At 41.3% G+C, this 12,223-nt stretch overlaps 1 protein-coding gene across 1 annotated transcript in view; it reads left to right on the top strand.

The window, feature by feature from the left end:
- The first annotated feature begins 3,824 nt into the window (after positions 1-3,824).
- Positions 3,825-12,223, top strand: part of LOC136870206 (uncharacterized) — a 97,208-nt gene continuing 88,809 nt past the window's right edge. The window contains exon 1 of the mRNA XM_067144903.2: positions 3,825-3,901. Coding sequence (XP_067001004.2) covers positions 3,847-3,901 — 55 coding nt within the window. The 5' untranslated portion in view covers positions 3,825-3,846. The remainder of the gene's footprint in view (positions 3,902-12,223) is intronic.

Here is a 12,223-nt window from a genome sequence, read left to right on the forward strand (position 1 = left end):
TTGCTGGCAGGATGTAGTGTTTACAGTGCACTATGTCCTCTGGTATGGGCTAGAATAAATTTGTTACTTTCATTGACCTGTCTCAGTCTCATCCTTGACTTTGACAACATGAAAGTGACCGAGGTATGAGCGATGCTAGTAATGCCATTCCGTATGCAGCCAGTCCCTGTTATGAATGGTGTAAAAATATCGCTCATAGGGTCGGTTGGTGCATGCATTTCAGTGGGCTTGGCAGACTGATATGTAATAGCAACTTCTGGCTCAGTGATGAAAGCAACGGGAAACTACCTCACTCCTCATTTCCCTAGTATGCCTCTTCAGTGACACCTAGGCTATCTATGCCAGCTGTTGGTGGAGTTGTAGAGGATCAAACTAGCCTTCGGGCTGAATGCCCAACATACATGATTAAAAGCTTTTGTTGCAAAGAATGTTATACTGTATATGGTAATAAATAAGTTACAAGATTGTGAGCAACCGCCAAACGGCCTGAACAATTTTGTGAGATTGATAAGACAGTGGTATGATAGTAAATAGGGTGAATAGTCAGTTTGTTAGTTTCATGAAGTGGAGAAGTCCTTTCAACTATTTTTACTGTGTTGATGGGGATCCCTGTAAGTACCTAGGTGTTAACATAATGAAAGATCTTTTTTGGGGTAATCACAAACAGGACTGTAAATAAAGATTACAGATCTCTTCATGTGGTTATGAGGGTATTCAGTGGTTGTAGTAAGGATTTAAAGGAGAAGGCAAATAAGAGAGACCCCAATTAGAGTACGGTTCCAGTGTATGAAACCCTCATCAGCATTACTTGATTTGAGAAGTGGGAAATATGCAAAGGAATTCATCATAGTTTTGTTCTGGGTAACTTCTGAGAAAATAGTAGCATTACAAAAATGTCGCAAACTTTGAACTGGGAAGACTTGAGAGTAAGGAGACGAGCTAGTTGACTAAACAGTAAGTTCCAAGCTGCCAGTAGGGAGATGGCGTGGAATGAGTAGACGAATAAGCTTGAGTGGACCTTTTAAAATTATTATTTGAAATTCAAGAGGACAAACTGGGGCACATATTCATTTATAGCATGAGGAATAAGGGACTGGAATAATTTTACAGGAAATGTTCGATAAATTTCCAAGTTCTTTGAAAATAAGTAGAAAAGATGAGATAAACAAATAATAGGGAATGTGCCACCTGTAAACAGCCCTAAATGCAGATGATTGATTGATTGATTGATTGATTGATTGATTGATCGATCGTCTCAGGTCATAGAAGAATTTTATTAATAACATCAAGGCAGCTACAGCCACTTCAAGCATTCTTCGGAATCTATACTCGCTGCAACCGTCTACACTATCAAACTGGAATTGTCCAACGGAAGGAACTGCACCACATATTTCACATCGTGACCTGTCTGGCAGACCCCTTAATGAGGTGAGAACTGTAATGCCAAGATACCCAGAACAATGAATGTGTCAGTTTCAAAATTTTGAGCATCTACTCCACTGTCCAGGAGCTGCCTGGCCGAGGCGGTAAAGGCGTGCTTGGTTCGCCCGGAAGGACATGGGTTTGAATCCCCGTCAGGAAGTCGTAAAATTTAAGAAACGAGATCTCCACTTCCGGAGGTGCATATGGCCGTGAGGTTCACTCAGCCTACACCCAAAATGAGTACCAGGTTAATTCCTGGGGGCAAAGGGGGCCGGGCGTAGAGCTAACCACTCTACCCCATCACATGCCATGGAAGCCTTTACCCAAGGTAAATAGACTATTATAAGGTAGGCCACTCCCGCCCGTTCAGCGGAGAATTTACCCACACTGCTTTGCGCGCTGTGACGTAATGTGGCGGATAACTGAGGCCCCGGCAGACTTAGGAGTGAGTGAAAACTAGGTAACTGGTGAGTGTGCGTGAGGAACCAGTAAAAAGGAAGCGCTGTGAGAGAAGCTGTCATCCGTGAGTAAAAATAACAGTAATTGTGCAGTTACAAATTGCAACAATTATGGCCGTAAGACGACTGGTATAATGTATCATCGTTTCCCTAAAGATGCAGTGACACAGAGAGAATGGTTATCGCGGTGCAAGCGTGCCGATGAAATCAACGTGAAAAATGCACGTATGTGCTTAGCTCATTTCCTTCCGGAGGATTACGAGCGTGATTGAAAGGTTACGTCTCAAAACTTACGAGTTTCAAAACTCACGGGCTAAAATTAGTGACAAATAGTATCAAAACTCACGACTACAAACTGGTATCTAAAGCAAACATGCTAATGAGTCTCAAAATTCACGACTCCGGACAGCAGTTGCTTGCGATGGCCGCAGGAGGGATGAGGTGCGCGGTGAGTCATGCTTTCCTTTTTAGTCGCCTGTTTCGACAGTCAGGGGATACTGTGGATGTTATTCTTCCACACCAACCTACAGGGGAAAAATAATGGCTGGTGAATGTAAGAGACCGAGGTGTATAATAATAATAATAATAATAATAATAATAATAATAATAATAATAATAATAATAATAATAATAATAAATTTATTTTATAATAATAATTATTTATTATTATTATTATTATTATTTAAATAGTTTTGCTCTTGTCTTAAAGCTAAAACCTTGCACATAAATTTATAATAATGACATGTGGCCTCCGGGGAGGTCTGGTGCAGGTCTTTAGAGATGACGCAGTATAGGTGACCTGCACGTCTGTCTAATGCTGAAGACGGCACGAACTCCCAGCCGCCAAGCCATAGGAATTCATTATTGAAAGTTAAAATCTCCGACCCGACCGGAAATCGAACCCTGGACCCCTTGGACCAAAGACCAGCATGGTAACAATTCATGCATGCAGCCGGACGACATAAAATTAAAGTAGGTATGGTGCTGGGGCTTAGTTCCATTATGCGGCCAGAAGGCGGCATTTACTTGACTAAGGATTTTTTTTTTTTTTTTTTGCTAGTGGCTTTACGTCGCACCGACACAGATAGGTCTTATGGCCACGATGGGAAAGGAAAGGCCTAGGAGTTTGAAGGAAGCGGCCATGGCCTTAATTAAGGTACAGCCCCAGCATTTGCCTGGTGTGAAAATGGGAATCCACGGAAAACCATCTTTAGGGCTGCCGACAGTGGGATCCGAATCCATTATCTTCCGGATGCAAGCTCACAGCCGCGCGCCCCTGACCGCACGGCCAACTCGCCCAGCGAATTTTATTTAGAGATATTAAAGATCAAGTCAGTTAATTCACTCATTTAGTTTCAACAGGTGGAGATTCGTTTGAAAACAGGCGTATTTTTATTTTTTCGTAAGAGTTCATCTATTTGCTTATTTCAATAGATTGTCTACCCGACACACTTAAACCGAAAAACATATTCATGACGCATCCTATTATTCAGTGTGATATAACTGAATGATATGTGAAACTCATTCGTTTATTTAAATTAATTATTCATTCGATCATTTAAATAATCGGATGGAAGTTATTCGATTATTAAAAGTATCCCATTATCCCATCACTAAAAGGGTGGACAATTAATTATCCATTCAAATAAGAACTGGCCCTGGTCGTGAGTTTTGAAACTGACCCAGGTAGAGAAACCTGTTCTTACTAATCATCTTCCTGGAATTCGTGAGTATTGAGACGACACGGATTGAAAGAATGAGCTGCTCGGTTTACCGCCAAATAACTAAACGCATATGCAGTTCCATCACAGCATTTACCAAATTGGCACTTAGAAGTACGTACAGCTGAATGAGGAAGATAATAATTGAGGACGTATTAGATAGCCAGAAAGGCGATTTATCTATTACGCATCACATATCAGAAGCTCACATCAGTGTCACAGGTCGAGCGCGACAGAATGTTGGAATGGCTGCGCGCTTGTTTTCACACCGTACAGCTAAAGCATTGAAGTATGTTCTAGGTAAGGAACGCGAGAGCATTTTCTTTGAATTAGTGAATGATGTTTTCGATGTTCTGAATTCTCGAGTTCTCTTTGACCATGGTACACCTCTTCGTAGCGGATTCGGTCTCAATCTTCCGAGCCAGGAGAATACATTAAGAAGGTTCATGGACGTTTGCCGTGGCATGTGCTTTGGAAATAGAAAAGGTTTGTTGCCGTTTCAAAAGGGATTTCTCATTTCCATCACATCACTTCTGGGACTGTATCCAGTAATCGGGAGATAGTGGGTTCGAGCCCCACTGTCGGCAGCCCTAAAGATGGTTTCCGTGGTTTCCCATTTTCACACCAGGCAAATGCCGGGGCTGTACCGTAATTAAGGCCACGGCCGCTTCCTTTCACTTCCTAGGCCTTTCCTATCCCATCGTCGCAATAAGACCTATCTGTTTCTGTGCGACGTAAAGCAAATACCAAAAAACGTAACATCTCGATTAAATCAAGACTGTCTAGAAAATTATTTTTCGAGAATTCGAGGTCTTGGTGCTTTTTATAACAATCCTACAGCACTTGAGGTGAAACACAGAATTCGGCTTCTTATCTTAACAGGAAACTCAAAGGACATACTCTTATCAGGAAGTACATCAGTTGCTGAAGAACGAAGCAATACAGGTGTGGCAGACGTTGAACCGCTGGACGAGGAAACAGATGGGGAATTCTTCAAATTCAAAAGTAGTGAACCTTGCATTGAAGTAACAGAAGAAAGCCCAGCGAATATTATACGTAGTTCTGACATTGAAGACATTACAGAAGACGAAGAAGAGTTACTGAGTAAAGTCCATGAGTTAGGGCAGAACTATTCTAATAATGAGGACGTTTCTCCCGATACTGTGCAGTACATGGCGGGCTACCTCGCATTTAAATGCCGAGCGATTGATAAATCCCTGGGATCACGAACTGAAATGTGCCCGATTTCTCGGGCAATTTCTCTTTCCTGGATATCTACTGTTTCTCGAGGGAGCCTTTTTACTCCGACAAAAGATTGGGTGAACACAGTCAAACAATTCGAAAGTATGTTTGTTGGTTTTCATGGACATGACAGTTCGAAGTGTGACAAAGTGATTAAAACTTTGTCTTCCAAGTTTCCTCAGGTGCATGAAAATACAATTCATTTGTATACAAGGACGAGGACATTTATTCGCATCGGACATTTGAATAAGGAAAGGCAGATGCAAGCAGCAAAGAAATATGCCGCAAAGAAAAATCTGATGTGGACTGCATCTCAGCCAGTAAAATAACGAGGATACTCTTCACTCTCCTGCATACAGGTAGGTTCGGTTTACGACAAATTAAATTAAATTGATGCATGGTGGACGTGGAACTCGTTCACTTGTATATAGTACCGTATTAATTTTGCATGCTATGTATTTGTGTTTATTTTACACATTTTTAAAACTTGTAAGTTATGAAAGTAGTACGTTCTCGCAACCTACACAGCATGTGCTGTCTCAAGGCTATCCGCCGGTTGACGTCACGCGAAAGCGACCAATGGCAACTTCCATTGCCGGACTGCCCCCCCTGGCCTTTACCTTCCACTCCTCCAAGGGCCTTCATGGCCTGTACGGAGGTGACTTTGCTTTGCTTTGCTTTGCTCCACTGTCCAAACTGCACTGTGAAAACTTCATTACTTCATTACAGTTAGTGATAAAACTACTGTATAGTGGCTGATTCATACTGGAACACTTCTAAAATTTCAGGATAACTGGATACGATCATTATAATATTTTGTATTTGTACATTTATATAATGAATAATGATGAAAATTCTGTAACAATATTGCCAATTTACGGAGATGATAGACACTTATATTCAATTGTCTATAACAATGTGAAGTTGTTTTGTCACATATATAAAGAGTATTGCACACCATGTCTGCTATTGTTCCTTCAAACATATTTAGTAGTCGGCAAAATATAACAAAGCTAGCTCACGGGCAGTAGCCTAGCCAAGATCGAGCGACTGGGAGGGGGGGTTGTATAGCTACAGAATGATGACAGAACATAATTAAGGTGCTTGTGAGTGTTTGGTGCGCATGCATGAGTGTCTTTATAAGGACACTGATACAAGTGAGTTACGTTAATATTCAGATTGCAGTACACTACAAAATCTTACAATAAAATACAGAACAAGAACAATATGATCAAGGTGAACTGTTTTACAGCGAAAGGTATGTTCAGATTACAATCTAAAATCCAACTTTCGAGGCTTCCTAGAAAATAGATTTCAAGAGATCTGTTGATTTTACGGTTATGTCTCTGTGAATGTTCAAAGGAGCCAACACATTGACTCGACTTTCACTTGTTTATTGTCAGTTTCTGTTTATGCCCTTTTGGTTGGTGGGGGGGGGAGTTCTAACCCCCCAGTAAGCCCCCTTGGTTACGCCCCTGAGTCTTACGAATGTTGAAAGTGCTTATATAAATAATATGTATTTTATTTACATAAGCATGAAAAATTAGTTGTTGCACATCCACTTGAAGCAGGTCATTAAGTATCAAATACACAAAATTCTCTCACTGTCTTACAGATTCATCCGAAAGGGTTAAAATTGAACATTTTAGAAACTCTACAAATTTATAGGCATCAATTGATTCCTTAACAAGTACTCAATGATAAAATTGAAAATGAATAGTTAAAAACTAAGCTTCTTGTTGTTGTTTGTTGTTTAAAGGGGCCTAGCATCTAGGTCATCGGCACAAACTAAACTTCATTACCAACTGAATATTTCTGAGATGACACAGCTATAGTTGATTCAACATTGATGTAACAAATTCAATAAAATGGTATAATATTCTTAGAAAACAGCTGTGTATTAAATAGAGCAACAATTAAATGTCACAATTTCACTACCTGACAATAGAGTATAAGCTCAGAAAGCGTTGTGGAAAACAAATTAATAAAAATTGTGACATAATTATTTCATAACAAATAAATTACCGCCTCTGTGGTGTAGTGGTTAGTGTAATTAGCTGCCACCCCGGAGGCCCAGGTTCGATTCCCGACTCCACCATGAATTTGAAAAGTTGTGATGTAACCGTTCACTGCCATACTAATAGGCATGTCATGAGGTCCAATAAGTAATATATGCCGTTTTCCGCGTCATTCTACGACATATTTGGTGGTAATGAGCATTTTTCGCCCAGTCCGGGATCCGACTGGCGTTGCGCTAGCTTGGAGGGTGAAGGTCTAGTTAAGCGTACAGAGGGAGAGAGAGCTCATTGCAGCTGAACCTTGAAATCGCGCTCTCTATTTGTCAGTGGGGAAGGAAATAGAAAGCCAAGCGCAGTGAACATCTACTTCAGAAGGCGGAGTCTGTTTTACAGTGTTTTAACCCAAGAACTGGAGATTCTCAGCGATTTCCCTGTATATTCACGAGTACCAACTCACAATTCACGCGCGTAAATAATAATAATAATAATAATAATAATAATAATAATAATAATAATAATAATAATAACATTTTTATACAAGCTTGCGAAATTTACGAGTAAGGACTCATTGGAATCAGCGTAATTTCTACTATTGAATGATGTCAGAAGATGTATTACTTAATGAATGTATCGGTAATAACGCATCTAGAGAGATGCGCCTAATGGAAACCAGATGTTGAACGCCCGTAGCCTGACGGAAGTGTGGGGTCCCCAACTAATAATGGCTGGGGCGCACATTTGTAAGACAAAGCTTGTAAGATTACTAGAGATTCAGCGATGCGATCTACATGAAATTAGATCAGTGAAAAGTAGAATCCAAGAGCTACAAAATGACTTTTCACACGACTATGAGAGATCATTGCTAACGGATGATTTTTCACTTGTGGGCGGAGTCAGCCCTCTCTCCAGCTGGCAAGGCGGATTTGCTATAAATGGAACATAAAACTCACTGCAGGAAATGTTCACGCACCTATCAATGAAGACAATAAACGTAACCCTGAAAGTACCGACAAATTTTGGGAAGAACTAGAGGACATCATCAGCAAAGTCCCAGAGCGTCATACAATCATTTTACTCGGGGACTTCAACGCACAGTTAGGGAAAGAGCGCAAATTTAGAGACATTGTGGTAGAATACCCAGCTCACTTACGAACAAATAGAAATGGGGAGCGTCTAGTGGTACTCTGCAAAGCCTTCAACCTGGTAATGAAGTTAACGGCCTTTAAGATACTACCAAAGAAACAGAAGACCTGGACGTCACCCAACAACCTCTTGGGAGAATTTCAGATAGATCATGTTGCCATTGCAAGGAAAGCTCATAGAGAGATCCAGAATGTAAGAGTGTTAAGAGGAGCAAATTTGGACTCCGACCACTACCTCTCCAAAATAAAGCTGAAATTTCTACCTAGGAACACTAAATGAACCAAGTCAGTTAAACTTACTAAGTTTGATTTAGAAAAACTTGCATCTTGCAAACAGTTTACAGAGAAAATGGAAAGAATAGAATGCAGAGACTGGGATGAATTGAGGGAAAATCTAGTTAAAGTAGCAACAGAGACTGCGCCATTACTAAAACAGAAGAAACATGCCTGGTGGACAGCTAGATGTGAAGAAGCTGTAATGCAGAGGCAGATGGCCTGGTTAAAGTGGAACTCACAGAAGACACAAGACAACAGAGTGAAGTTCTTAGAGCAACGGAAGATAACTGCCAATATCATCAGACAAGTGAAACGGCAATTCACAAAAGACCAATTGACACAGTTGGAAGATGACTTCAAGAGGAACAACACCAGAAACTTTTACAGAGGCTTTAAACGGAACCTTAGTCACTACAGTCCACCCAGTCTCCATTTCCGTGGAACAGATGGGAAGATAGCCTACAATGACTCTGACAATTGCCACCTTCTCGCCAAGTACTTCGAGGATCTCCTTAATTGTGAATCACCTGATACCATTTTTACTTACCAAGACAACATCAAACAACCAAACTCGCAACCACCATCCAAAGAAGAAGTAATACAAATCATCCAGTCTCTGAAAAACAACAAAGCATCAGGAGAAGATTCAATAGTAGCCGAACTTTGGAAGCAGGCTGGAGACAATACTGTGAGCAAGTTGACAGAAATTCTACAAAACATCTGGGATACCGAAACATTACCTAGTGACTGGACCACTGCATTGATTCATCCCTTGCACAAGAAAGGAGACTTGACTGACATCAATAATTGACGAGGAATCTCATTGGTACCTGTCACACACAAAATTTTCTCTAAAGCCTTATTAAATAGAGCCGAACCTCAACTAGACCCACAATTAGGAGAGTAGCAGGCAGGATTTAGAAAAGGACGCTCTTGTACAGAACAGATACTCAAGCTTCAATCAGTATTACATCAAGCAAAAATGGCCAGTAAGAAATACGTTGTCATTTTCGTCGACTTTACAAAGGCGTATGACTCAGTGGACAGACCTACTCTTATGAAGATTTTTGCAGGAACTAGGACTAGATAAGAAGACCCACAACCTAATCAAACAGACTTTAAGCAACACCAGATCACGAGTAAAGTTCAGAGGAACCATATCAGAAAGTTTTGAAATTAAATCAGGAGTGAGACAGGGAGATGGTTTGTCCCCTCTCCTCTTTAACGGTGCCCTGGAAAAGGTAATAAGAGAGTGGCGAAAGGAATTAGCTAGAAAGGAGATTCCAAGTGGCATTTACCTGGGACATAAGCGCAATGAGCTCAATGTTGACAGTCTGGCGTTTGCCGATGACCTGGCCATTATATCTAATTCAATAGAAACTTCAGTGAAACAACTAAATGTTGTCAGACAACAAGCAGCAAAGGTTGGGCTACATGTGTCTCTTGAAAAAACACAATTCATCACGAACATCGGTGAATCTCCTTGTACGTTGCATCTGGAACAGGGAGAGATCAGGAAAACCAACAGTTTTAAGTACTTGGGAGAATGGTTGGAATCTAATCTCACTGAAGGAACAGCTTTGTCAACTCGAATTAACAGGCTTGAAATGGCCTACCAACTGACGAAGAATACCTATAATAAAAAGTGTCTCTCTCGTAATACTAAGATGAAGCACTACCGGACAGTCATCCGCCCTGAAGCCTTATATGCTTCAGAATGTTTAACACTCAACAGGAAGGGACTTATGGAAAAACTTGAAATCCGGGAAAGAAAGATAATGAGGAAGATACTGGGGCCAGTCAAGGAAGGTAACAGTTATAGAAGACGGCCTAACCAAGAGCTCTACAAGTACTGTGAAAGAATAACGAATGTAGCAAGGAAGAGACGCCTAGCATTCTATGGGCACATCTATAGGATGCATCCGACCAGGTTGACCAACCGGATTCTCAGCTACTGGCAAAATATGAAGACCAAGTCACCATGGTTGATGGAAGTGGATAAAGATCTACAGGAACTGGGAATAACAGAAGGAAACTTAAAGGATCGGACAACACTCAAGAAGATACTTAAACATAAGGAGTTCCAGGACAGACTACCAACGAAGAAGACTGGCGCCCTTTGGACAAAGGAGAGGAAGGAGCAACACAGCCTGAGGATGCGCAACTACTGGGCAAACATCAAAGCCCATTCCAAAATGTAATAGTCGAATGTCGTGGTCCTTAGCTGGCCTATACGAAACAAGAAGAAGAAACATAAAACTAGCCATAGTATCCATACTGATCTATTCTACCGCAGTCTTTACTCGTTCGTTGTGGAACATCGTCGGTCATTGTGAACCTTTGAGCTCGGTTATTGTGATTCAGTACTACTGAAGAATATTGTGTGTTATTCATTTTTACTAATTGTTAGACAGAAATCTGTTCTGTGTTAGACCGATACACGTATAAGTAATCAGACAGTATGGTGTAAAGTAATGATTGTGGTATGCGAATATAGGTGCCTGTAATAACCCACATTCACATATTAAGGGGATGCAGAATGTTAAAATCAGTAGCGGCTCACATGAATAATATTTAAAGAGCGGGTAAAACTTCTGATAATCGCTCAGACGTAGTGAGATGCTGACTTTAGTCTACTAATAATTATTGGCCGGAATTAAGGCAGGTGCAGTAGTAGGAGATGTTAATCGAACTAATAGAAAGTGCTAAATTAGCCAGGGAGTGATGTCTGATTGAACAAGTGACGCTCACATAAAAATAACGGCAATCATTAATTTCGTCGTGTGACAACAAAAGGGAAATGAGTAGCGATCTCCAGGGACATAACCGCTACTCCGGTAGTCCATTCGAGTTCTTGAGTGGATCTAGCAGTACTTCACTAACAGTTTCCCATTTGCCAATATGTGTGTGAGTGTTCATCAAACCCAGGATTGGAATCAATCAGAACGCTCCATTGTGCCAGCATTTGCGGAGGGGAATCGACTAGAACGCGCCATTGTGCCTGCACTCATCTCTTCAGCGACTGTCCAGTACTTCCGACCGCAGGGCGCAGATCAGGACATCACGTACGTGACCCAGAAGAAGATGAAACAAGGACTCTCAGCTAACGAGGTTTCAGTGATAGAGGCTTAAACCCAGAGGTGTACCCCCGGATGACATCACGACTACATGTAGAAATGTTGAGTACACTTCATTTTTCTATGCATTTTTGTGTCGCCGAGATCTTACTGTCCCCGCACCACCACTGATATGGGGTACGGGCCCGCATCACTCCCGTGATGTCTACCTGTGTACGGCGCGCTGGAGTCCATCTCCCGGCAAAGGCTGAAGTGCGGCGTCCCTACCGCAAATTCATCTGGGGACTGTACGTACACTTCTGATCTGCGGCGTCCTCCACCACGATTACCCCTCTCATAGTAGCGCGAGAGGTGTATCTGAGGGTACTTGAGGGGTCCGGGCGACCTCAACTGGATATCGGCAGCGGCGGCAGTACTTGCCGTCAAAATTATCAACATGTATTTCAAAGTATACTGCAACAAAGACACTCTAAAGCTAAAGTTTAACTAGTTGCTACCTGACTACTTCAAAAAACTTAGAAATCTTTTTCTTTCCTTCAAAGTTAAATAATATTTTTTTCAAAATTCTTCTGTGTCACCCCTTGGAAGGACATTTTGGTGGGGGGAGGTCTATACCGGGAGGTACACCTCTACGCCGCACATTTAAATCTTGCCCCTAAAAGAACTCCTCTACAGGAGAAACACTGAACTTGAAACTAGACCTACTTAAACCTTTACTCAGAAGATGTCACTACCGGAATTTTTGTTCTTGTGAAGTTTCCAGTACTGTGTGAATTTCAACTTGTTTTTGTTTTCCATTCATCAAGAAGTTTGGACACTCTCTCATAGATGTCACTGCTAGAAAATTATAATCATGCACCATGGTGC

The sequence above is a fragment of the Anabrus simplex genome, chromosome 1, assembly GCF_040414725.1.
Source record: "Anabrus simplex isolate iqAnaSimp1 chromosome 1, ASM4041472v1, whole genome shotgun sequence".
Lineage (NCBI taxonomy): Eukaryota > Metazoa > Arthropoda > Insecta > Orthoptera > Tettigoniidae > Anabrus > Anabrus simplex.